Source organism: Crinia signifera, chromosome 5 (genome assembly GCF_055691185.1).
Source record: "Crinia signifera chromosome 5, ASM5569118v1, whole genome shotgun sequence".
NCBI classification, from domain to species: Eukaryota; Metazoa; Chordata; class Amphibia; order Anura; family Myobatrachidae; genus Crinia; species Crinia signifera.
The window spans coordinates 79,034,101-79,061,576 of NC_139221.1; the positions used below are offsets into that span (position 1 = coordinate 79,034,101).

A 27,476-nucleotide genomic window follows, 5' to 3' on the forward strand; every position below is an offset into this window, starting at 1 on the left:
CACCGCTGTGTGGCATTGGGGCTTCAGGTGGGACAGGGTCTGGAACACCTTCCACGCCATTGCCACTCCAGGGGTGGCCAGCAGCAGGAGACTTAACCCTACCACATTCATCCTAAGGAGCAGAGGTGCCCACTGCTACAGGCTGTGCCCGGCGTGCGCATTGGAACCCTGCCTTATATCCAAACCCTGCACCGGGGAGATCTGCGCTGCTGCCGGGAGAAGAGTCTGTACAGGCAGCGGTCTCCGGCATAAAGGAGCTTCGCGCCCCGCTCCCCATACACCGGGATGTCTCACTGGCTGAGGGCAAGCCACTACCAGGAATGTCCCCATACACCGGGGTCTGCGAGCATCTATTTGCCGCACACAGTGACACAAGCCAACATCTGGATGCAGCGCTACATTTCCTGCATGGAGGTGTGGGCTAAAACCCAGCCTACCAGTTGAATATGGAAGATAAAAAAAACGTTATTGAAATGGTAATTTACTGAAGATTTAGGGCCTTATTCTAGTTCACTCTTTCTGACAAAATCCTTCTTAGATGGACAAAACCATGTGCACTGCAGGTGGGGCAGATGTTACTCGTGCAGAGAGAATTAGATTTTGGTGGGGTTTTACTTCAAAGTGAGATCTATATTGCAGTGTAAAAATAAAGCAGCTAGTATTTACCCTGCACAGAAACAAAATAACTCACCCAAATCTAATTCTCTCTGCACATGTTACATCTGCCCCCCTGCAGTGCACATGGTTTTGTCCATCTAAGAAGGATTTTGTCAGAAAGAGTGAACCAGAATAAGGCCCTTAATGTGAAAGGGGTTTTACTGGCTTTTGACCCATTTTTTTTTAAACGTTTACAAAAACGGATTGAAAGCAGGTTTGCAATGTGAAAGCAGCATCAGAAATCAGAGCAACAATAAGACCAAAAAGCCGAACAATCTAGGATGTGGTCATGTGACTGCTGCGTCCTATTTACCGTGTGACATGCGACTGATACTGTATGCGGAAGTGGACGGCAGCAACTCCCTGCTCATGTTAATACTTTATACAGGTTGAGTATCCCTTATCCAAAATGCTCGGGACCAGGAGAATTTTGGATAACGGATTATTCCGTATTTCGGAATATTTTAATATTTCAATGATGTATTTTGTAGTATCTTGCATTTATGCTGTATAAACACATAATATACACACAAATATATTTTATTACCACATAAAATACACACAAATATATTTTATTTGTTCAAAAAACAAGGTTTCAAAACGTGAAACAAAATGTGTGTACTACTGTATCTCAGCAGTGAATTTGAATGCCAAGCAATTATTGTCTTGCACATATATAGTGCCAGTTACATATCATGTCCCCAGTGATGCGGTTACAAATGTCCCCAGTGAGTTTTTAGCAAAAAAATTTTTTTTTTTCACTTTCTGGAATGTCTGGTTTTCGGAATAATTTGGATAACGGATATTCGGATACGGGATACTCGACCTGTATTATCATCACTATACTAAAAATCACAAGGCCAAAAATATTAAAAAGGGATGGACATAAGAACATAGTGGAGAGCCCACTATGCAATGTTATATTGGTTTAACATATCTACAATCCGCTTAGCGTTCTACATGGAGAATGCTACAAGAAAGGAAAGTGCTTTATAAACCTCTCTCTGGTCAAATCAGCCAATCACAAGCTGCTATCACAATCAGTGTGCATTTGCACCAGTGCTCAGACAACAGTAATTATTAGAACATTGGCAAGCAAACATAGGACTGTGTGGATCTATCTATATCTATTTGCAACTATGCAAACATGTATATCAACATCACAGATTGGCACAAGCATGAATACATCATGCCTGCACATTTCATGATGGTTACGCTGATGGCGTTAATCTTCTACCCTTCTAGAAGTGAGCTCCAGGTGGTTTCATGCAGTACGTGAATAGATACCAAGCTTTAATACACTATGATAACGCTCTAAGTAAAGTTCTACAGATCTAAGTTCTGAGCACGTCTGTTATATTGACACGCCAACCCATTGAGGAGTCCGCCGTTGACATACGAGAAGTGCGGTGTACCTTTCATCCTGGCAGATCACAGAACATAGCCCACACTTTAATGTACAGTATCAGCTTGCCGGGTATATTACAAAAGTGAATGGGAAAAATAATTATACAGAATATGTGTCACATTATTCCCATACACTTCTGTCCAATGCAAAGACAATGTACAGAGAAATTCCATATGAAAGATGCAAAACATAGATCTCTGATCATGGCTTTGGGCCCTTTTACTCCATCCACTGTAACAACTAACAGATCAAGTGGATGGAAACAAAAAAGCAACAGGAGATACATTAATAAATCATGTTTAATTACAAGAGTGAATGAACAATGAGCAATACAGAGCAAACATCTATGGGTTTCAAAGTAAAAAAAAAAAATATATATATATATATATATATATATATATATATATTTATTTATTTATTTATTATAAACCAGGCTGCTATTTAATATTTTCGTACTATATATATATATATATATATATATATATATATATATATATATATATATATATATATATATATATATATATTTTTTTTTTTTATTTTTTTAATTATTATTATTTTATTTTTTTCTTGTCCTATAAATCATGTATTTTAAAATCTCTCTGGAGGTTGCAAAGTATGACACAAACACAGGCCCACTTATGTAATGTGATGGGAGGGATGGGAGAGAGGAGTGTGGAGTAGAAGGAGAGGATCAGTTTTACAGGTCAGAGCATATAGAGTTAAAGGGTCACTCCAATGCCTCTCTGCTCACTAAATTATGTGCCACAAGACTGCACTTGTCATTGGGAAATGGTATTACTATGATTTTTACTTCTAACTTCTGTAGCAATTATGACATATATAATATTATGAAAAATGTAAATATTAAAAAAGCCCCCACTTTAAATGTTAAGCAGAACCTAGAATGCTAAAATAAACCAATCTCACTGTAACAGGGAAATACACAGTACAGTATGGGGACCATTAAGCATGGAATTGGACCATTTTACAGAGGGAGGAGGCTACAAAAATGACTGAACAGAAGAGATAAATAGCCCCAAGCCATGACAGCCAAATACTTGGGCATGCTGGTGATTGTGCAACTGCCCAAGGCTTCCACACAGGGCCGGCTGTACCATGAGGCAGCTGCCTAGGGGTGCCCCTGAGTTTGACGATCATAAAATGAAGGATGCCATTTAGGTGATCAATTTACTAAAGCTTGTAAAGGATTAGGGGGTGCTTCCCATAGCAACAATCAAATTATTTCTACCATTTCTCTATTGCATACTAGAAAATGATAGACAAAATCTGATTGGTTGCTATGGGTAACATCACCTATTTTGCTTTGTAGAAGCCCATTCAGTAAAAGACTCACACTACAGGACATTGCAGAATGTAGAACACAAGCCACGTAACCAGTGATGCACACGCATGCAGTCACACTACGCACAACAGCAGTGCCAGCTGAGCCCAGGGGTTTTGGCCCATTAATGGCAATGGGGAAGAGATGGTGCTATATGAGAAGGAAGAAATAAAGAAATAGCACATGGAGAAGGCGGCCTTGCATTCCAGAGGGGAGAGGCAGACAGACACAGACAGGAGAGACTGTAAGAGAGGAATACTGAATGAGTAGTTAGGATAAGAGCTGGAAGGCTTTAATAAAAGATCTCTCTCTCGCTCTCTCAGAGAGAGAGAGAGAGAGAGATATGAGGTGAAGGACTGGCAAAGTATTGGGGGCAGGGATTGGAGTTGGTTATCAGTTGGGAGTAACCAATTAGAGTAATCCACATTACACTGACTGTGTACATAATACTGCGGTTTTACAGAGAGTTTTCTATTAGCGATGAAGGATCTGACGATACCAGGTAGGCCAGCACTTAGGCCATAACCTTAGTTACCTAGCCCATCTTGCGCTGTAGTCCATGAGTGATCTAAAACTCTTAGTAACATTTTTCGTTACTTCGTTTTACAAAGAAAGTTTGATCAGTGGTTCCTGTATTTGCGGCAAACCTTGCGGTGGTTCCGCCCTGGCAGTCCTGTATTCCAACATACATATGCAATAGGGAATATATTGTTGCCAAAAAATGTCAATTGCTGAAGTACAATTTTTGTTTAAGTGCTTCCTACTTTTTTTCCTTCTCTTGCACACAAATCGTATGATTATCCCCTAATCTTGGTGTATAGAGAATATTCATTTAGCCAAACAGAGGAGAATGAAGCTAAAAACTTTACAAGATAGTTCTTGTCCGTGAAAGAGACTGCAGCTGTACACTATTCCCAGAGGGTCATTACAGTCAGGCTGAATAGCTGTTCATGAATAAACACTTCATTTTGCTCAATTAGCAGTTTTGCCGTGTACTCTGACGACATCTCAGCTGAACGACATTAACCCTTTCATTACTCCTCAAACATGTGACGGTTACTTCTACTGAATGGGCCTCAGCTGTTTCATCTGACAAACAGCTGATAGGTTATTTCAGTACTAGTGAATTCTATACATTGGACTCCCAGAACCGCTCTAATCCCAATCGCTTTACAGCTACACTTCTGGTTTGGTACATTGACAATAGAGAAGGTTAGCCTCCTGTAGCAAAGCTCTGCACTAATAAATAATAAATAAGCAGTGACCGGAATGACCTCGTCCAGCCCTAGGCTTACCTGTGTTTTTTTATGCCGTTAGATGTGGCATCTCCCCCGCCGGGCTTCTTGTCATCCGACATACTGCCCTGGTTACAGAAGCTCAAAAGCAAACTGTCTTCTGCAGAAGAATTTCCAACAGTCTCAAACCCACTCAAGGAATGATCAGACTCTGAATCTAAGGGAAGCGCAATAGTGTTAATGAAATATTCACTTCAAACTCCCAGCCTCACTGCAACAACTGAAAACTTCTCACATTCGCTCAGCGCTGAAACCTGAGGAGGTTATTTTGTTTTTTTCCTGACAGGCTCCATCCAGCATCCAGTGAGATGCATCTCACGTTAGCTCTTACACGGCAAAACAAAGGCATACTACTTCCACCGAGCAATTCTAGATTTCAATGTCACTGGGTATAATGCATATTCGTGGTGGATGGAGTTGGTGACTTAGGTGTTCAGAATAAAATGTATCCACTTTGCGTGCATAAAGTGAATTTATCAAAATAGGTGTGAAAATTTGTACAAACACTTGTATTCATCACAACGACCTGTAATGATTACCTTCTAAAAGAAATATAACCTTTTTTCACATATCATTTTTTTATTTGATTTTATTTAACAAATGTGAGCAATGCTGGTATGTTTAGCGCATATTCTTCACCTCTCTCTAAGAGATGTTGACACTTAAAGGGTTACAAATCTGCAATATGTGCCAACAGCGTTTGTGAATGACAATTAGAAGCAGCAAGTGACAAATTCCACAGTAAATGAAAAAAAAAAAAGGACCATAATCAATGAATAAACATATTCAATGGTCAGAAGGTAACATTTTGTTTAGTTAAAAAAAACTGTACTAAAATAAAGTCAAAATAGGTCCACTGGTCCTGAATTATGCAGAATGCCCTATATTTTGATCTAGATATGCATTATTTTACATATTTAATGATTTGATCATTGCTAAGCAACAAGATGGTACCTGCATTCCGATTATGCCCTAACCAGTTTCCCATTTGCACTTTGTACTCATTTTTTGATGTTTTTTCTGAATTGTGTAGTACATTGCACAGTAAGAAACACAAAAATCATCCTGTGTGTATTGTAAAAGAGGCCAAAACAAAAGGTTAGCTTTTTCTGCAATTTTCTTTGATGGGGCTAACATTTTTCATAAACATTCCTCCCCCCCTCAAAAAAAAAAAAAAAAAAAAAAAAAAGGATATTATCCTTAGGGGAACATCACCAGGCTTGGATTCTTCAGTGTGAAAGAAATTTTATGAAATTATGATATATTTTCACAAATACTATTAAAAATAAACCCCCCAAAAGTAGAAAATGAATACCTGAAACAGCATCATAGAATTCATCCTCACTGAGAACGCCGTGGAGTGGAGGGGTTCCTTTAACCAGAGACTGTTCCAATTCGTGGTGTTCAGTAGCCAAGGTCTGTAACGCCTCTGATAAGATCTTACTTTTCTCCTGCTCGTGTTCCAGTTTCACATTTCTCACCTAAAATGGAGAAATAACATTCCTGTGTTAGTTTATTACCTGGAAAAGGTAAATGAAGGTGACGCAAAAAAAAAGATGTGTGGAAACATAAAAAGCCAAAACTGATACTTTAATCATACTATTAAATTAAAATATAAATCTCTCCCCTATAAGGAGTGGGTTTAATAGAACTGCAAAATTTGAAGTTTGAAGACTATTTCAGTGTCAGGAGTTGTTTTAGTCCACTGTGAACAATACATATTAACAACTCCTATTTTAATGGTTCTATTCAAACATTACTACAAAAAGTAAAGACATGTGACTGCGAGTGGTCAGTACAATACACAGTGTACAGTATGTGAGTGACACGGTCAGTGCAGACTATACTGAAGATCTCTTCCTTATGTCCCATCTTTTGTCCTGTTCAATTTGGAATGAAGGGCAAGGAACAAAAATAGGTCTCCTCTCTCTCTCTCTTTTTTTTTTTTATCACATAGAAGCACCATTCTAGGCAACTTGTTTCCTAGCACGGCACCCAATTTTTTCATCTTATGGCATCTTATGCCATCGCATCGCATCGTATGCCATATAGCCGCATGCGATGCAATACGATTTTTTATTGTATAAGCACCCTAATGGGTGCTTACAATGTTAAATGCACCCCCACTATCGACGCGATCCCGAAGCGTGGCGAGCGCAGCGAGCCAGCGGTTCGCATCCTCCGACCTTTTCATACCCCCACTATCCACATTGGCGTGGAGTTGATTTTAGATAGTGCAGCAAGCCACCATGCCCGAAGCATGGCGAGTGCAGCGAGCCCCACGAGGGGACACGTATTACTTTACATGTATTCCACGTCCCCTCGTGGGGCTCGCCACGCTATATAAAATCAACTCCACGCCGACGTAAATGTGCAGGGGAGGCTGGTTTGGGGGGCGGGGTGGTTTTTTTTGTCAGAGAGGCCAATTCCAGGATTGAGCATATTTTAATCACGAATCTCAGGATTGAAGAAATGCCACAGGATTGGCATCCCTAATCACACTGATGCAGGAGAACTGCTGTGTCAAGTGCATGACAGATGTGGTCATTTACAAAATGCAGTACAAGCAAATCTGAGAGGGATCCATGCCTTCTAACCAAAAGTAATTTCACCTATCCAGAGGAGGATTTTTCACAAAACAACCTAGGCAACTGGGGCCCAGCAGGTCCGAAGGGGCCTCAAAGATATCCTGGCCAACCAAAACGTTCCCAGAGGAGCAATGCGTGATTACAGCATGACGAAAAAAAATATTTGGACACACCAAATGCTTTAATCTACTGCATATGGGCAGCGAGTTTACTTTAAATGTGACACAGGCATTAAACCTACTTCCAAAAGACCTAGAGCCTGATTCAGATTTGTATACAATGTCAATATTAACGCAGCTGAGCATTTAAAATTGGTAGACTGTGCACGCGACAAGGTACTCGATCAACGCTGCCTGCAATCAGCAGCAAAAATGTAGTGCTTAAAATGGTCCTGGAGAGGTGGGAGAACGCATTTCCCTTTTTTTTTCCATTCTTTTTTTACTTGTGTAAATTTTTTATTGAAATTTAAAGGTTACAAACCAGCAAATATATTACTTACTTTAACCCATGACAAGACAATAAAGGCACGGAAGCAACACAAAAAGAAAAAGATAATCGGCGCCGGGCAGGGGGGAAAGACGCTCAGTGTGTATGCAGAGTCTTTCCCCCCAGCGATGACAGCAGTCACCGCTGTACATACACACTGGGCATAGTCGCCCAATGTGTATGGACCTTTAGTCTCTGTACTGCAAAATTCACAAAGCGTAATAAAGATCCAAATCTAAACGTTGTTCGTGTGGTCATTTGGTGTATATTACATATATTACCATATTAAATAAAGTATAAGAAATAGAAGTGGAAAACATACTGTACTATATTGTTTCAAAACAATAACATTTTGCCGTCGGCACAATGCACAGATTGACCGCATGGAGACATATTACACAATGAACATCATGTAGGCAGGTCGGAGGCTATTCTGGAAGTGTTCCATCTATCACAATTTGCATAGCAATTAGAGAGTGTGCCTCGTAAACGATACACAAATCTCTCATGTCCCGCTACTTCATTGACTAATGCGCGCCAGTGGTAGGCATTAGGGGGGAGGTAGCAAACCAATTCCTTGCAATAAGAACAACAGAATGACTGCCATAGGAAAGGAGTGAATGAAACATTCAAGGCTGGGTGTACCTGATGGAGCATGTGACTCGGAGCCAATAGGGAAGCAGGGGAGGGCAGAGTTAGCTGGGATAATAGGAACAGGGAAGGAGGAGTCTTCCTCTTTTCCCTGTGGAATTTCCCACCCTACCCACCCTATTATGGTTTAGCAAGGGGGGGGAAAGGGGGCTGTAAACGCGTTGGCTGAAAGGCAGGAAAGAACGGCAGATTAATTGATTTAGGTCTTCATTAAGCGATGTTTATACATCACATCGGTTGTTTTCGGTGCGCTCACCTTTCAGTGACTATAGGCCTGCGCTGGATCACCTGCTCGGGGACAGCGACACCACCCGGTCGGGTTGGCAGTCAATGGAGTAGGTGGAGCCATACCGCTTGTTTAGGGAATACGTCATTGCATACGTCAGTCGTGGGGTGGAGCTTGGATCACTAGCCGTTCTTTCTGGGCCACCATTTAATTAAGGAATGATAGTACAATCAATTAACTTAAAGTGTTTTAAATAAATTCAGCTAACAATTTCTGCCAAACCCAAGTCTCCGAGTCGTTATTTCAGGTTTATATAAGTAAGTGTTGAAACGTGAAACTGTATACATGCATGAGGTCACACATCAGAGGCTAGGATGTTTATAACCTTGGCTAAAGTTGTTAGACATATTTCTAGAGAACAGGTGAAAGAGTTTCCTCTAGGTCTAGACCAAATATACTGTACACACCGCACGAGATATAAGAGGAAGTGTTGATTCTGTAGTCAATATTTCAGTCCAAATATTTCTCCAAAACTCTAGCACTGTAGGGCACAGCCATAACATATGCCAGAAATCTGTACCAGAGGTGCCACATCTGGGACAGTCTGCAGCTCTAAATGTCTCCAAATAAACAGGGCTTGTCTTAATATAGGGGGAAGGCCACCTAAAGATGTACCAGACAGTAGGAAGTGCAATGGAGGTAGTGTGGGGTGACGCTTTCAATTAAAAAATGTAGGAAAGTAGGACCCCCATGCTCAACTCATTTCCCTTTTACACCTTATTACCACCCTTCCTCTCCCCCAAAAAGGTAGAACCAGTGGTAGGGTTTTTGTCACCCCCTTGCAAACTATAATGCTTTTCTGTTAGAAACACTGTGCAGAGCAAAAGGTGAAGGTTAAACCAGTGCCTCCTCACCATTACAAGTGGTGGAGCTTCATTCCACCCTGTTCCCCCCAACTTAAATCCCTGGTGCTACAGGTTGTTGGTGGGAGGAAGGCCCCAAGCTGGTATCTTGCTTAGGGCTCCATTATGTCTAAATTTGCCTCTGCAACTACACTACACTCCATAACTCATAAGACTGAACAGTGGTGGCCACGGATCATACTGCTACTGTATGAGATATAACCATGCAACAGCAGTTCCCTGGGAAGATACTTTAAAGTGTGTGATTAGTCTTAGTAAACAGGCAGGTAATTGACAGTGTACTCAAAGCAATGATTCCACGACACTGGGACCTGACCCACTCCCAGCACACAGGGAGCTAACAGGTAACTACTACAGAACTGACCGGCAATACATAGATCTTTTCAGACTCACTGTTTGCCCCATTTGTGTTGTGTTGTTGATAGGGTCTCACACTTGTACAAATACATAGGTCTTAATACGAATGAGGTAATTATTTAAAATTCTCAAGTCACCTGAAGGACTATAGCACACTGCATTCTACAGGTCCCATCACACCATGGGACTGCACGGATTATTTTGGTATGCAACACTTTGTATACAGATTCCGACACCGTAGCACACAAAGTGCTACAGTACAGGGGCCACAGCTTCTCACACGAGTTCCAGTATACTATGTATATAGACTCCGTGGCACACAGATATACACGTGTCACAAATCAAATACGCATATTCAGGTAGAAAGACGTGAAAAAGACATCCAGCTCTAACAGACGCATGAGACCTCACAGCTCAGGTGTATTACATCACGTGGCGTATTGATGCTAGATGAATGAAGATTGATGGCTGGAATCTAAAATCTGTTATTAAATAATCTTTTATGGGCCTATACAAATGGGATATTTATACTTCCTGTTATAAAATGTAGGAAGATTCTGGATTTTTTGTTTGAAAACATTTTGTTTAAAATCTGTTCATTTTTATGATGGAGCCTCTCCATTTATTTTGTGCTAGTCGTCGATGAGCTGGCTGCCAGGTGCCTTGTGCAGGTGACACCGGCCTATGCCTAAAATAGCCAGGCAGCTCGGGTCTTATGCGATCAGTAACACAACTTCACTAGATAAAACTAGAAAATCAGGCGCTAATTTGCATATAAATGGGTATAAAAGTACGGTCGTATATATCAAATAAATATCATTTATGCTGAGCTGCAGATTTTTTCAGATGTATCAGTGTAATACATCAAATAGTTATGGTTCCACTACCCAGCTTCCTACATCCAAAATTGCGATCTGGTACCAGCTCAAAGACAGCCACCATTCATTACGAACAGCATTGGAGCACCACATTGTTTTTCCATTGGACAGCAAATTCAAGTCCAACAACCACCTAATTACATCCGCTGTGCAAGAGATCTGTGGAGTAGAGCCAGGGAGAACGTAACGGAGAGAGACGCAATCCCCATCTGCATCCACCAGCCTCCAGGTCATCAAGCAGGTGACAGCTCCTTCACTACAGAACTCCCCGCTGAGAGTACTGTGCCTGGGCACTCCAGCCCAGAGCCGGAGACAGTGACGTCACGGGTGAGAGACGTGACAGCCGCATACATCTCTTCTCCCTAAGGCCGGTTTCACACACTCCGGCTCCTGCCGGACGGCCAAAACCCGGACGGCCAGGTAGCCGTGCAGCATACACTAGTTTATCATGGAGGAGATGGCCACTGCCCGGCAGCCGTCCCTTCCAGTGGTGGGATCCGGCTGCAGCCGTGCGGCCGGGCCGTGGCCGTCCCGTGTGAATGGACACAATAGTGTCCATTCACAACTAATGTGTGCGGCACGGCTCCCTGGCCGTGCGGGATTTCACCGTCCGGCAGGAGCCGGAGTGTGTGAAACCAGCCTAAGACTCCAGGCAGAAGAGCACAGCCCTCCTCTACCCACGGCAGGTACCCCAAACTAACATCCACTAGCGGGTAAGCGGCTGACAACCATTTACTGTATGTGAACGGAACATATCACTTGTAGTTGATTTGCTCATTGAGATCAACCCAATTAATTGCAACGGGTTACTTTGCCTAAGCTGGATAACGGACACCTATACTTCAATACAAATTATAGAAGTATTACTAAAAGAGTAATTAGAAGCATTATTACCAAAAAGTTTTTACCTGTGCTGTTTATTTTATGTTTGGGTTTTATTAAATATTATTGTTTTATACAAATAAGGTGGCCACCTAAAAAAACTGACATGTTCCAATAAAATTGTATATTTATAAATATAATTTGTCTATTGTTATGTGCTTGTGAAAAAGGTCCATGGAGCTCATTAAGCTAATTAGAGCAGAGTTTTCAATTCTTTAGTTGGTGTTATGAGTTCAGCAGCTGCTGTGTTGTGAAGCCAGCAGAGGGAGAAATCCACACAAGGCAGCCATACAGAAATGAATGTAAACAGGAAAAGGAAATGTAAAGGATAAAAAGGTATACAAAGCAAAGAGCAGAAATAATGGAAAAACCTATGTCAGTGTACAGTATGCATTACAAATCATATTCAGAGTTTGAGCAAATGTAATCTCCATCCAGAATTATTAAAAAAAATATATATAGCACTTCGCAGTCTACTCAGAGTTGGCTATGGCTCCCTGTCCCATACAAGTAACAGCAGCAGATGCACAGTCTGCATTCACGGTGAGGACAAAAATGCTCAAATACACAGCACACAACTGGGTGTGACAGACGTGTGGCATCATCATTAGCTCACAACGTGCACCTGGTTTGAGTAACCACCAATCATCCTTCTCCAAACAAGGAGATAGAAACTTTTGCTGCAATTTGTATTGACGTGCTCTTACTGTGTTATGGCAATGTCTACCATGCCTCTCCAACCCATGTCCCAGAAACCCCGTCTTATGTAGTGATGTAAAGCACTGCAGAATACGTGTGCATGATATAAAGGACTAAAAAGGTGGGGACTAAAAAAAACAAATTCAGGCATCGTCAAAAAATGAAACATTAACATGGTGCATCATACATGCACCGGCAGCTGAGCATTCCTCCTGAACGGTATAGTTCTCATATCTATCACCCCTCAAACCCTGCTAGATGTCAACCTAAAAAGTGCTATTCTTTTTTAACCGTTTGTGTACAGTCTGCTTATTTGATGCCCACAAACAGGTCTGGTCTAGGACAATGTAGTATATATTTTTAAAACAGACCATAAACACACCGAAAAAAATGTATTTCCAGACCAATCATGCAAGTCTCTGTAGCCACCAATAAAAACTTTATATATTTGAGACATTATTGAGGTATATATGGGATGTAGTCAAAAGATTGACAAAGACAATGTTGGCAACCCAATATTGAAAAGTGATAGAGTGATAAACAGCTAGCCAATCAGCTCCTACCTGTCATTTTTCAAACCAGCCTGTAATAGCAGTTAGCAGCTGATTGGATGGCTGTTTATTACTCTCCATGTTATCACTCTTTAACCCCTTCCTGACAGAGCCAGTTTTTGCGTTCCTGACAGAGCCCTTTTTTTCAAATCTGACATGTCTCACTTAAGTGGGGATAACTTTTTTTTGCTTTTACTTATCCCAGTGATTTTGAGATTGTTTTTTCGTGACACATTGTACTTCAAATTAGTGGTAAATTTGGGTCGATACAGTCTGTGTTTTTTTGTGAAAAATACCAAAATATCGTGAAAAAATGGAAAATTTAGCGATTTGCAAAATGTTAAATTTTCTGCTTGTGAGACAAATAATCTTACCACTCAAAATAGTGAATAACTAACATAGGCCATATGTCTACTTTATGTTGACATCATTATTTCAACTTCCTTTTAATTTTTTGGGACACTAGGAGGCTTACAATATGAATAGCAAATTCTCAAATTTTCAAGAAAATTTCAAACACTGATTTTTTTAGGGACCAGTTCAGTTCTGATGTAACTTTGAGGGACTTGTATGTGAGACACCCCCATAAATGATGCCATTTCAAAAACTGCACCCCTCACAGTATTCAAAACAGCATTTTGGAAGTTTGTTAACCCTTTAGGTGTTTCACAGGAATTAAAACAAAGTGTAGGTGAAATTTCAAAATTTCTTTTTTTTTGCAGATTTGCAATTTTAATACATTTTTATAAGGAACACAGTACATTTTACTAGAGAAATGTGACTAAAAATTGATTCCCCCAATTCTTTTGTTTTCATAAATATCCTATATGTGGCCCTAGTGTGCACGGTGACCAAACCACAGGCTTCATAATAGAAGGAGCACCTACTTGATTTTGGAGCCTCCTTTTTATGAGATTATTTTTTAGGCACCATGTAGGTTTCAAGGCACCATAAGATGCTAAAAGTTAGGAACCCCCCCACAAGTGACCCCATTTTGCAAACTACACCCCTCAGGGAATTCATCTAGGGGTATAGTGTACATTTCAAACCCCCAGGGGTTTCACCAATTGTGGTACAACTGGGCAGTGAAAATGAAAAATTATTTTTTTTACACAAAAATGCAGTTCAGGCTCCAAATTTGTCATTTTCAGAAGGTATGAAGGAGACAAAGCACCCCAAAATCTGTGCCCCAATTTCTCCCGAGTACGGCAATGCCTCACATGTGACCAAAAAATACCAGTTGGGTGCATGGCAGGACTCAGAAGGGAAGGAGTGATTTTTGGATTTTGCAGCTCAGATTCTGGTGGAATTTTGGTGGGTGCTATGTCGCATTAGCAAGACCCCCCAAGCACCAATACAGTGGAACCCCCCCACAAGTCACCCCATTTTGAAAACTACACCCCTCAGGGAATTCATCTAGGGGTATAGTGTACATTTCAAACCCCCAGGGGTTTCACCAATTTTGATACAAGTGGGCAGTGAAAATGAAAAATTACATTTTTTTACACAAAAATGCAGTTCTGGCTCTAAATTTTTCATTTTCAGAAGGTATGAAGGAGAAAAAGCACCCCAAAATATGTGCCCCAATTTCTCCCGAGTACGGCAATGCCTCACATGTGACCAAAAAATACCAGTTGGGTGCATGGCAGGACTCAGAACGGAAGGAGTGATTTTTGGGCTCAGATTCTGGTGGAATTTTGGTGGGTGCTATGTCGCATTAGCAAGACCCCCCAAGCACCAATACAGTGGAACCCCCCCACAAGTCACCCCATTTTGAAAACTACACCCCTCAGGGAATTCATCTAGGGGTATAGTGTACATTTCAAACCCCCAGGGGTTTCACCAATTTTGATACAAGTGGGCAGTGAAAATGAAAAATTACATTTTTTTACACAAAAATGCAGTTCTGGCTCAAAATTTTTCATTTTCAGAAGGTATGAAGGAGAAAAAGCACCCCAAAATCTGTGCCCCAATTTCTCCCGAGTACGGCAATGCCTCACATGTGACCAAAAAATACCAGTTGGGTGCATGGCAGGACTCAGAAGGGAAGGAGTGATTTTTGGATTTTGCAGCACAGATTCTGGTGGAATGAATGGTGGGTGCTATGTTGCACCAATACAGTGGAACCCCCCCACAAGTCACCCCATTTTGCAAAGTACACCCCTCAGGGAATTCATCTAGGGGTATAGTGTACATTTCAAACCCCCAGGGGTTTCACCAATTTTGATACAAGTGGGCAGTGAAAATGAAAAATTACATTTTTTTACACAAAAATGCAGTTCTGGCTCAAAATTTTTCATTTTCAGAAGGTATGAAGGAGAAAAAGCACCCCAAAATATGTGCCCCAATTTCTCCCGAGTATGGAAATGCCTCACATGTGACCAAAAAATACCAGTTGGGTGCATGGCAGGACTCAGAACGGAAGGAGTGATTTTTGGATTTTGCGGCTCAGATTCTGGTGGAATTTTGGTGGGTGCTATGTCGCATTAGCAAGACCCCCCAAGCACCAATACAGTGGAACCCCCCCACAAGCGACCCCATTTTGCAAACTACACCCCTCAGGGAATTCATCTAGGGGTATAGTGTACATTTCAAACCCCCAGGGGTTTCACCAATTTTGATACAAGTGGGCAGTGAACATGAAAAATTACATTTTTTACACAAAAATGCAGTTCTGGCTCAAAATTTTTCATTTTCAGAAGGTATGAAGGAGAAAAAGCACCCCAAAATCTGTGCCCCAATTTCTCCCGAGTACGGCAATGCCTCACATGTGACCAAAAAATACCAGTTGGGTGCATGGCAGGACTCAAAAGGGAAGGAGTGATTTTTGGATTTTGCAGCTCAGATTCTGGTGGAATTTTGGTGGGTGCTATGTCGCATTAGCAAGACCCCCCAAGCACCAATACAGTGGAACCCCCCCACAAGTGACCCCATTTTGCAAACTACACCCCTCAGGGAATTCATCTAGGGGTATAGTGTAGATTTCAAACCCCCAGGGGTTTCACCAATTTTGATACAAGTGGGCAGTGAAAAAGAAAAATTACATTTTTTACACAAAAATGCAGTTCTGGCTCAAAATTTTTCATTTTCAGAAGGTATGAAGGAGAAAAAGCACCCCAAAATCTGTGCCCCAATTTCTCCCGAGTACGGCAATGCCTCACATGTGACCAAAAAATACCAGTTGGGTGCATGGCAGGACTCAAAAGGGAAGGAGTGATTTTTGGATTTTGCAGCTCAGATTCTGGTGGAATTTTGGTGGGTGCTATGTCGCATTAGCAAGACCCCCCAAGCACCAATACAGTGGAACCCCCCCACAAGTGACCCCATTTTGCAAACTACACCCCTCAGGGAATTCATCTAGGGGTATAGTGTACATTTCAAACCCCCAGGGGTTTCACCAATTTTGATACAAGTGGGCAGTGAAAAAGAAAAATTACATTTTTTACACAAAAATGCAGTTCTGGCTCAAAATTTTTCATTTTCAGAAGGTATGAAGGAGAAAAAGCACCCCAAAATCTGTGCCCCAATTTCTCCCGAGTACGGCAATGCCTCACATGTGACCAAAAAATACCAGTTGGGTGCATGGCAGGACTCAGAAGGGAAGGAGTGATTTTTGGATTTTGCAGCACATATTCTGGTGGAATGAATGGTGGGTGCTATGTTGCACCAATACAGTGGAACCCCCCCACAAGTCACCCCATTTTGCAAACTACACCCCTCAGGGAATTCATCTAGGGGTATAGTGTACATTTAAAACCCCCAGGGGTTTCACCAATTTTGATACAAGTGGGCAGTGAAAATGAAAAATTACATTTTTTTACACAAAAATGCAGTTCTGGCTCAAAATTTTTCATTTTCAGAAGGAATGAAGGAGACAAAGCACCCCAAAATCTGTGCCCCAATTTCTCCCGAGTACGGCAATGCCTCATGTGTGACCAAAAAGTGGCAGGACTCAGAAGGGAAGGAGTGATATTTGGATTTTGCAGCACAAATTCTGGTGGAATGATGGTGGGTGCTATGTCGCATTAGCAAGACCCCCAAAGCACCAATACAGTGGAACCCCCCCACAAGTGACCCCATTTTGCAAACTACACCCCTCAGGGAATTCATCTAGGGGTATAGTGTACATTTCAAACCCCCAGGGGTTTCACCAATTTTGATACAAGTGGGCAGTGAACATGAAAAATTACATTTTTTTACACAAAAATGCAGTTCTGGCTCAAAATTTTTCATTTTCACAAGGAATGAAGGAGACAAAGCACCCCAAAGTCTGTGCATGGCAGGACTCAGAAGGGAAGGAGTGATTTTTGGATTTTGCGGCTCAGATTCTGGTGGAATGAATGGTGGGTGCTATGTGGCATTAGCAAGACCCCCGAAGCACGGTGAAATTATGAACCTAATATTCCATAGATGTGTGGTATATTTTAAAACACTCCTTTATACATAGGCCGGGTTTGTCGGGGCAAGTGTCACACTGGAAAATAGTTTGCTTTCTTATTCCCTTTTTATAGCAAACTTTGCACCTTTTTTGTGTCCTGCCCTTTTTTCCAGTGGAGGGGATTTCATCAGGAAAATGCTGCCCTGGTACAATACGGGGGCCAGTACTAGAAGTACTGGGGCCCTCTGCCTGCTGGTTCCCAAATATTAGGCCCTTTATGACTTCCTCTTGAAAGTGCATAAATGTCCCCCTCTGGCCGGTAGAACGGAATAGCACGTAAGCGTTATACAGTGCCATCTGGATGATATACACGGCCACCTTCTTGTACCAGATTTTTGTTTTCCGCAGGGCACTGTACGGCTTCAGTACCTGATCTGAAAGATCCACTCCGCCCATGTACCTATTGTAATCCAGGATACAATTAGGTTTTGAGGTGTGGGTACTGGTACCTCGTACAGGGACGGAGGTGGTACTGTCTCCGTGAATTGTTGTCAGTATAAGGACATCCCTCTTGTCCTTATATTTGACCAACAACATATTTTCGGTGCATATTCCCCTGCTTTCACCCCTTCTCATTACTTGGGCAATGTGCGTTTTTGGGAGGCCTCTTTGGTTCTTGCGCACAGTACCGCAAGCTGCTGTACCTCTTGAACCAAGGGCCTTAAACAGGGGGATGCTGGTGTAAAAGTTATCCACATAGAGGTGATAACCTTTATCCAGGAAGGGGTGCACTAAATCCCAGACAATTTTCCCACTAACACCTACGAGGGAGGGGGGGCATTCTGGCGGTTCAATTCTTGAATCCTTCCCTTCATAAACCCTAAACCTGTGGGTGTACCCTGAGGTGCTTTCACACAGTTTGTACATTTTTATGCCATACCTTGCCCTCTTACTGGGAAGGTACTGGCGGAATTTAACCCTTCCTTTAAAATGTATAAGGGACTCGTCGATACAAATAAATTTTTCAGGGATGTACACCTCTTCAAATTTGGCACTGAAATGATCAATGACCGGCCTGACTTTGAATAGCCGGTCAAAGGTGGGATCATCTCTGGGTGGGCACTGTGCATTATCGGTGTAATGTATAAATTTAAGAATTGTCTCAAATCGAGTCCGGGGCATGGCCATACGGTAAAATGGAGTACTGTACAGAACATCTGTACTCCAATATTGCCTAATTTCTGGCTTTTTTACTATGCCCATATGAAACACCAGACCCCAAAACGTCATCATCTCTACTGCATCTACAGGGGTCCACCTAGCAAATGATGACGTGGGGTTTTGAGCAATAAACTGCTGGGCATATAAATTAGTTTGGTCCACCATTAAATTTATAAAATCATCAGAGAAAAATAATTTGAAAAAGTCAATTTCTCTGAGACCTGTGGAATCAAATTGGATTCCTGGCATGGCCAAAAACTCAGGAACCTGGGGCTCAAAATTGTCTGGTGGTGGGGTCCATACGAGATCAATTATTGGGGGGGGGGGTCTCAGCTGCTCTACGGGGGCGTCTTTGAGGGGGTCCCTCATCACCAGAGGAGGAAGAGGAGCTTAAGGCGAATCCTTCAAATTCCCCGCTTGCATCACTGGCTGTGTCAGAGTCAGAAGCAAGCAGGGCATATGCCTCCTCCGCTGAATACATTCTCCTGGATGACTGGGAGGACATTTGGGAGGACATTTGGGAGGACATTTGGGATGCCATTTTTATTTTTGTGTTACTGGTAGTGAAATGTTTCAACACGTGTATAGTGTAGGGGGGGGGTACAAACTTTATTTCAATCCGGGGGGTATGTAGTGTGTAGTGTGTATGTGGTGCAGAAAAAAAAAAATACTTTATACCAATAAAAAAAAAAAAAATGAAGGTTAAAAATAAAAAATTTAAGGGGTTAAAAAAAAAAAAAAAGGTCCTGCGCCAAAAATTGAGCACAGATGTTGGTCAGTAACGTCTGTCACTGAACAGCGCTCAAAGGCAACAGGAATTTGATCAAAAAAAAAAATATATAGATCAACCCTGTACCGAAAAAGATGATCAGTGATGTACGTCACTGATCAGCGCACAGCGGCCACAGGACACCCACAAAATCACAGTGTGTGTAAAAAAAAAATTAAAAAAAGACCCCACAGCACACACACACAAAAAAAAAAAAGGTGATCAGTGATGCGACACTGATTACCAGTGAGGTGCAGCAGGTGCACAACCTTTGGTGCAACTGACAGGTATATATAAAAAAAAAAAAACCTCTGTACCCCCAAAAAAGTTGCTGATCACCTCAGATATAGTGATCAGCACAAAAGGCGGGGGCAGCAGACAAAAAATTTAGCACTCTCTATCACTCTCTGTCACTATCTCTCTCTATCTCTCTATCTCTCACTATCTATCACTCTATGACACTGCAGCAGCAGCACTGACAGGTATATCTATATATAAAAAAAAACCTGCGCCCCCAAAAAGTTGCTGATCAGTTAATTTATACTGATCAGCACAAAAGGAGGGGGCAGCAGTCAGTTATATCAAAAATATATAGCACAATCTGTCACTATCTCTCTCTATCTCTCTCTCTCTATCTCTCTCTATCTCTCTATAACTATCACACTGCAGCAGCACAAAATATAGCACTCTGTCACTAGGCCTCTCTATCTATCTCTCTCTCTCTATCTCTCTCTATCTATAACTATATCACACTGCAGCAGCACAAAATATAGCACTCTCTGACACTATCTCTCTCTATCTCTCTATAACTATCACACTGCAGCAGCACAAAATATAGCACTCTGTCACTAGGCCTCTCTATCTATCTCTCTCTCTCTATCTCTCTCTCTCTATCTATAACTATATCACACTGCAGCAGCACAAAATATAGCACTCTCTGACACTATCTCTCTCTCTATCTCTCTCTATCTCTCTCTATCTCTCTCTATCTCTCTATCTATCTCTCTATCTAGCTAGTACACTGCAGCAGCACAATTTCACAGGAAGGCACAAGTAGCAACAGGATCCAGGAAGCAGTGATGAAGCAGCGATCAGCACTCTCTGACACTATCTCTCTCTATCTCTCTCTATCTCTCTCTATCTCTCTCTATCTCTCTCTATCTCTCTCTATCTCTCTCTATCTCTCTCTATCTCTCTCTATCTCTCTATCTCTCTATCTCTCTATCTATCTCTCTATCTATCTAGCTAGTACACTGCAGCAGCACAATTTCACAGGAAGGCACAAGTAGTAACAGGATCCAGGAAGCAGTGATGAAGCAGCGATCAGGTAAGTATGGAGCAAGCTATGGAGCAAGGTTCTGGTCAGTATGGCGGCAGGGAGGTACGGTGACCGCACTGCACGCTATTCCAGACCGGAATGGCGTCTGCAGTGCAGTCACCGTTAGTTTAAATCCCCCTCCTTGGCTGTGATTGGTCCGTCGGTCCGACGAACCAATCACGGCCTTTGGGGGCGGGCGGGGTGCGGTGGGGTGACACCAGTGTCACCCTTACACCCCGCGGTGATTGGTGCTGTACTTTACAGCACCAATCACCTCTGATCCCGTGTCACCGGCGAACGTTATTCGCCGGTGACACAGGAAAACGCTGTAATTGGCTGTTCACACTGAACAGCCAATCACAGCGATCGCCGACGGGGGGGCGGCATCGCAGCCCCCCCTGGGCATGCACGGACATGTCTGCTGTCAGGGACAGCAGACATGTTGAAACTGTCACCGCGTCTATAGACGCGGTGACAGTTAAATGCCATGACGTACATTTACGCCATGTGTCGGGAAGTACTTCCCGACCATGACGTAAATGTACGTCAAATGTCGGGAAGGGGTTAAAGCTTCATACATCTGGCCTATTGTTACTGTTTGAACAGGTAGTGTCTATATTCTATTGGTGGTATTCAATCTGTTTACTACAGAACATTTCCAGCATTTCGACCATTGGTATTCAATCGTCTATCTGTCGGAAACGCTCTGGCGGTCGGAAAACATGTGGATCAGCTAAATATTTGGCAATCAGCTTATATATTTGGACGGAAATGCCACCAGCTAGAGTCCTTTTTCAACAATGCAATTTCGACTTGAAATATTGAATCTGCATGGCTTTCAATTCTGGCAAAAACGGCCACCTTGGTGTGTGCCAATATTTCCTACTGTCGGATATCTCAGCACACATTGAATACCCTTCCCGCTAAGAATGTCAAAACACAACAATGAAATGATAGAATTGCACAATAAACCCAAAACAGCAGCCTGCAAGTGTCACCGTTCCTCAGAGATTCAGAAAATGAGTAACTAGAATTGAATTAACTCAATTTGGCACTCTCCTAGGTTACATTGTAATCCACAGGTATGGATCACTTGGTTGACCCAAGAAAGGTTGACACTAGAAGGTCGACCGGCAGAAGGTCAACAATGCAGAAAGGCAACATGTATTTTTTTATTTATTTTAAGGCGTCTAGATCTGTCTAAGTGTATGGCAGCCCCTCGCATCGCTCGGCATACTATTCTATTCTTCCTCCATGCCCTAGTGGATGGTAGGGCATGAACTACCACCTGTTCTGGGACCACAGTGGGGACAAAATCCAAAAACCCACGTTGATCTTCTGCATTGTCAACCTAAGAACTCTGTCGACCTAAGGCATGTTGACCTTTCTTGTGCCAACCTAACAGCCACATCCCATAATCCCTTAATTATCTAATTTACACAAACATTGCAGAAAGTAGAAACATAAGAAAGGTGATCCCCACGTCTTACAACTAATTAAGGATGAGGAGCTTTATAATACTGTCATTATTAAAATGATCATCTTGCACCCAATCTGCAGGATAGAAGGTTTGAACCTTACCACAATATTGACCAAACTGAAAGAACTAAATGTGGTCAACTACAGAATACTAAGTACTTAAGTACAGGGAAGAAATTTTCACTTCAACCGTGGAGGAACTGAGGTCTGACGAAGAAGTCATAGCCACATGACTGATGGGACCCAGCAGATGTTGCTGCAGGCTGGCAAGTCACCACTGGGCCACAAGGGAAATGTTGACCTTCTAGCATGTCAACATTTCATCGCTGTTTATCAAAATACCCAACGAAATGTTCAAATTTGGTAAATATCAGCCAGAACATATTCAATCCCAGCCTCGACGCTGCAAAGACGACTATTTTAAAATATTATGCACACATATAGAACGACTGAGTAAACTATCAGAGGGATAGGTTGCTAAACAACTGCAAAGGATATACCACATCATCGTCACATCGTTCATCATGCCTACACACTGAACGATGTGTGCCAAATCATGCATGACAGGTCGTTTATCTTTCTGCTTGCTGACGGGATCAGCGGACTCGATGAACGACCAGCGGGTGTGCGCAATGCATCGTGATCATGCCTACACACAAATTTTATACGATTTGTCGTTCCGATCGGTCAAAAACTGCCATATCGTTTAAAAAAAAAATCTTTCCATGTGTGGGCAGCTAAAATTCATGTGAGCAACAACAGTCTTATATGCAATTTTGAACGGTTTATTAGAAAAGCCAACAATAAAGTACAATCAAATTGATGTCAAGTATCAGGAAGAAAACATCAACTATTACATAATAATAATATTAAATAATAATAATACCACATATCAGTGTTTTTTATGGTCTTATCCACAGCCTTCCAGCCCCCTGTTCCTACAGCCACATGCTTGCTGTGTCTCCTCTTGCACCTTGTCCCCTCCAGCCTCAAATCCTATAGGTCTCCTGCCCTGTGTCCAGGACAGCAGAGAGCCTGGCAGGACCCAGGTACTTTTCAGAGGGCGTAGTTGAATCATCGGAGGAGTGGCCATACACTCTTTGAATAAAATCCAGAATAAATAATACTTTAAGCACCTCCCTGGCCACACTGCAGCCCAGCACACAGCAGCATGTGCTGGGTTGAGAAGAGCCTCTGCCAGGTACCAGGGTCCCGACTGGGCCCCTTCATCAGACCTGGGTAATTACGGGTATGGATTGGTTGGTCGACCTAAAGATGGTCGACAGTCATTAGGTCAACACCACATGCTGCAAGGTACATGCTGTCAACACCATATGCTGCAACACCACCATGCTTCGGGCACACTATTTTATTCTCCCACCACGCCCTAGTGGATGGTGGGCCATGATATACCACCTGTCGGCACAAAAAAACCTTTTGACTGTCGACCTAGACCAGGACGACCTAATGACCATTCAACCTTGTCCCATGTCGACCTAGACCCCTGTCGACCTTGCAGTATGTCGACCTAATGACTGTCGACCATCTTTAGGTCGACCAACCTACCATAGCCCAGTAATTCGTACTAGTACTTGTTTAGTTTCACAGCGGCAGTTACATACTTAGCGTAGCGTCCCTTTCAGAATAGGGCTTGTGTTTCCGCGGGAGCGTAGTGTGTTCCACGCGACCAGCGTAGTCAGTCAGAAGTAGCGTAGTGTGTTAAGCGTAGGCAGTACGTATTCGGCGTAAGCGTCCCTGTCAAAATTGTATTGTGTGTACCCGCGACTACTGTAGACAGAAACAGTGTCTATTTCTAGCGTAGTCAGAAACAGCGTCTAGTTCACCATAGTCAGAAGCTGTGTCCCTGTCAGAAACAGCGTGTTGTTTTCGTGTCTAAGTCAGTCAGCTGGTAGATTGAGCGGTACGCTGTTAGCGTATTCAGTCAGCTGTTGCGTAGTCAGTCAGCTGGTAGATTGAGCGGTACGCTGTTAACGTAGTCAGTCAGCTGTTGTATTCTCTAAGAGGCAGACGTATCGAGACACGGCTGCAGAAAGGCTGACTTTTTTACTTTTCCCCAGACTGAGGAAGAGGGAGTGGAATTCCTTCAGGGGCAACATTTCCTGCCTGAGACACAGACCTGTCCCAATTGGCACCCGATGAGGCTCAGTATTAGGGAGCGGATGTGGCGCTGCCATATCCGCACCTGCGTAAAAAAGGTCAGTCTGTGGGCTGCACAGTGGTTTAGAGGGTGTCATCTGACCTTCGTTACCCTCATGCGCTTTATATTTTGCTGGGCCGAGGAGCTGACTAGTGTACGTTTTTGTCAGCGACACCTCTCTGTCTCCCAGGCCACCACTGTGCAATACAATAATTTAATGCGGGAGGCCTGCGTTGTCGACCTCCTGTCGCAGCCTCAGCGACAAATTGGCGGCTCAGGCACCATTGTGGAGGTTGATGAAAGCCTCTTTGTGAAGCGCAAGGCCAATGTTGGACACACGCTCCCCCGCAGTGGATCTTCGGGGGCATCTCCACTGGGGGTATGAAAAGGTCGGTAGGCCAGCACTCGCCACGCTACGGGCTGGTGTGGATAGTGGAATAAAGAAGGTGGACAGCTGTTATGTCGACAAGTGTAATTGTCGACATGTTTAGTAGTGTTTTTCACACTTTTTCCCCCAAGGTCTTTTATGAACAAATACTGCACCCCTATAACCCACTAAAATTTAGATGCTAGAGCGTCTGGTTTGCCGGCGCTGTACTTAGACGCAATAGCGTCTACATTTTAGACTCACCCTTCAGACGTTCCCTTTGTTAGCGGTTTGCCGAGGTGTCTACTTTAGACACCCCGTCAAAACGCTAACAAAGGGGGTGTCAGAACGGTGCGTCTACAATGACGTAGTTCAAGGCAGCCGATGAGCTACGCTGATAATGTAGCTACACTGATAACGTAGCTTAGATAAGAAAGCCACGTACAGCGTAGTGCTGCTGCCGCGCTATGTTGATAACATAGCTTAGAAAAGCCGTTGGGCTGATCTTAGCATAGGGCTGCTGCCACGCTACGCTGATAACGTAGCTTAGAAAAGTGCTGCCACGCTACGCTGATAACGTTGGCCTGCTGCCAAGATTCAAACCTAGCGTAGCGTACAGCTGCCGCCGTGAAACTAAACAAGTACCTTAATACCCCCCCCCCTCTCTCTCAGCACCACTGCCTGTGTCACTATTCAGCCTTTGGAGAACCCCTATGCCAGCAACCTCCTATCTACACTCTGCTTAAAATGGAATCAAGCTGTTGGTTCCTTTTCAAGGTGAATCCTGCAAATCGCAGGCAGCAGGGCACACACACACACACAATGTGGATATGCAGCATGCAGTGCGGGCGTTTGTGGGCAGAACTTTGTAGAGTCAGAACTGTAGAGGCAGCTGGGCATGTGCAGCAGCTACCCCCCCTTGACATTGTCTCCCCAAAGAATAGCTGCTGTGCATGCTCAGAATGAATGCTACCTGATTGGAGCTAAGCTGCATTTGTGGCAGCTGGGCCAACAATAACTCATCTGGATTCCCTGCAGCGTCAGGTCGCATTGAAATGATTTTTAGTACAGTAAGTGCAGGCCAGAACAGTTTGCATTAGAGACCGTATGCGGCAAGCAAGCTTGACAAATCTGCTCTAGAGTGAAAAGATGATTTACAGGATATACACATGCATCCTCATACATCTAACCTCAATATGCTATGCACCGTGACAGCCTGGAGAGAGTGAGTCGCCAGGTTCCATGCAACGCAGCAAAAGTATATGGAGCAAAACAGAATGTGTATTGTAAAAAGGCTGTAGCACTTCATATACAGATTCAGAGACTCAAGGCCCCCATACACAGGGTCAAGTCAGACCAGATTTCCCTTAATCTTCCCCGGCAGCTACCCAGCATGCAATTTATCCCATGGGAAGCTGGCGGGGGAAGGGGACAGGCTGTGGTAGCAGTGGACGCCCAGGGGATTTCAAAACTACCATTCAAATGAATATACCACCGCTGATTGGCTGAGAGAGCCCTCTAAGGCCAAATCAGCAGCCGCCCATTCATTTGAATGGGAGTTATGAAATCTGCCTACCGCTGGCAGCTGGAGAGAAAGTCTGTGGTAGCCGCGCGCAGTGGGGGAGGATGCAGAGTGGGGTGACTGCCTCTCCTGTCTGGCACCCACTCTGCAGACTATAGGTGTGTGTCAGCAGTGCAAACATAAGGCCTTGATTGGATGCTAAAAAAGCACCTGCGATGTGCTGTACACCGATACAGCCGATTCCGATAGATCATACGTGTAATCTCAATGCATATCGGGTCAGATAGGATGTCCAATTTGGCCAGTTTTCATCCCATATATATCGGTCCGATCTATCGGAATCGGTTGAAAACATGCCAAATCGGACATGTGTATGGGCACCTTCAGTCACACACAGCTATACAAGATATGCAAATTGGACCCCCACGAGGGAAAATAGCCGGTGGCCGTCGGGAACCCGGCTGTCGGTGTTTTGACAGTCAGAATCCCAATATCAGGTAAATGCCTGTAGGGATCCCGTTTGGCACCCAAGAATATTACCTACTGTAGGTCTTAGGATGGCCATCACCATGCAGATGCTGTGACAGGACAGTAAGCTAACTGCCCTCAAACATCAATCAGCTGAAGCACAGTTTTAATATTGACCAATGAAATATTATGGAAAATACTGATGAACTCTTCCACACAAAACAAAAAAAAAAAATTGGACTACTTCATAAAATTGTTGCTGAATAATGGGGTATATTTACAGACATGGCTTATTTAAGTAAACAACTTTAGGGGTATTCAATCTGGTTTTCAACGATAATAGGCCGATTTTACATTTGACCTATTCAAATATCAGAATTATATTTCTAACAGTCTGAAAAATGGACCTGACAGTGGGAAAGTTAGTGCATTGGTGAAAACTGGCACCAACAGTCTTTTTTTACTTTTTTGTGATCTCAACAATCCAACTGCCGTTTTTTTTTTTTTGACAATGCAGAAGGGACTTTTAACAAAGTCGAATCGCATAGGTGAGTCCTGTCCGTTTCTGGCCGGGATTGAATACTTAAAGCCAAAATTTTCCTTGGGCAGGAATATCGGCTGAGCTTGAATACCCCCCATTACCTATTTTTTTATTCATCAAATAATAAGCAAAGTGCTGTTTGTCACATGAGATTTGATTTGATGTTTTTGGAATTTTCCTGTTTAGGTTTTTGTACATAAAGTAATAGTATGTAGGGGGGAAAAAGTACATCTCATAATTAGGAACAGTCACAAATAAACAAGTAAATTCTATAGCGTGTGTACGATGCAGTTTCGACTCCTCTAATCA

The 27,476-nt window shown here is 42.9% G+C and overlaps 1 protein-coding gene across 4 annotated transcripts in view; it reads right to left on the reverse strand.

Annotated features, from left to right (window-relative positions):
* The window catches only part of OSBPL1A (oxysterol binding protein like 1A), a 145,159-nt gene that overhangs the window by 49,170 nt on the left and 68,513 nt on the right, over positions 1-27,476 (reverse strand). For all 4 annotated transcript variants that reach the window (XM_083187505.1, XM_083187506.1, XM_083187507.1 and 1 more), the window contains 2 exons: positions 6,021-6,186; positions 4,706-4,862 (listed from right to left, as the gene is read on the reverse strand). In XM_083187505.1, the coding sequence (XP_083043631.1) occupies positions 4,706-4,862; positions 6,021-6,186 (323 nt within the window). The remainder of the gene's footprint in view (positions 1-4,705; positions 4,863-6,020; positions 6,187-27,476) is intronic.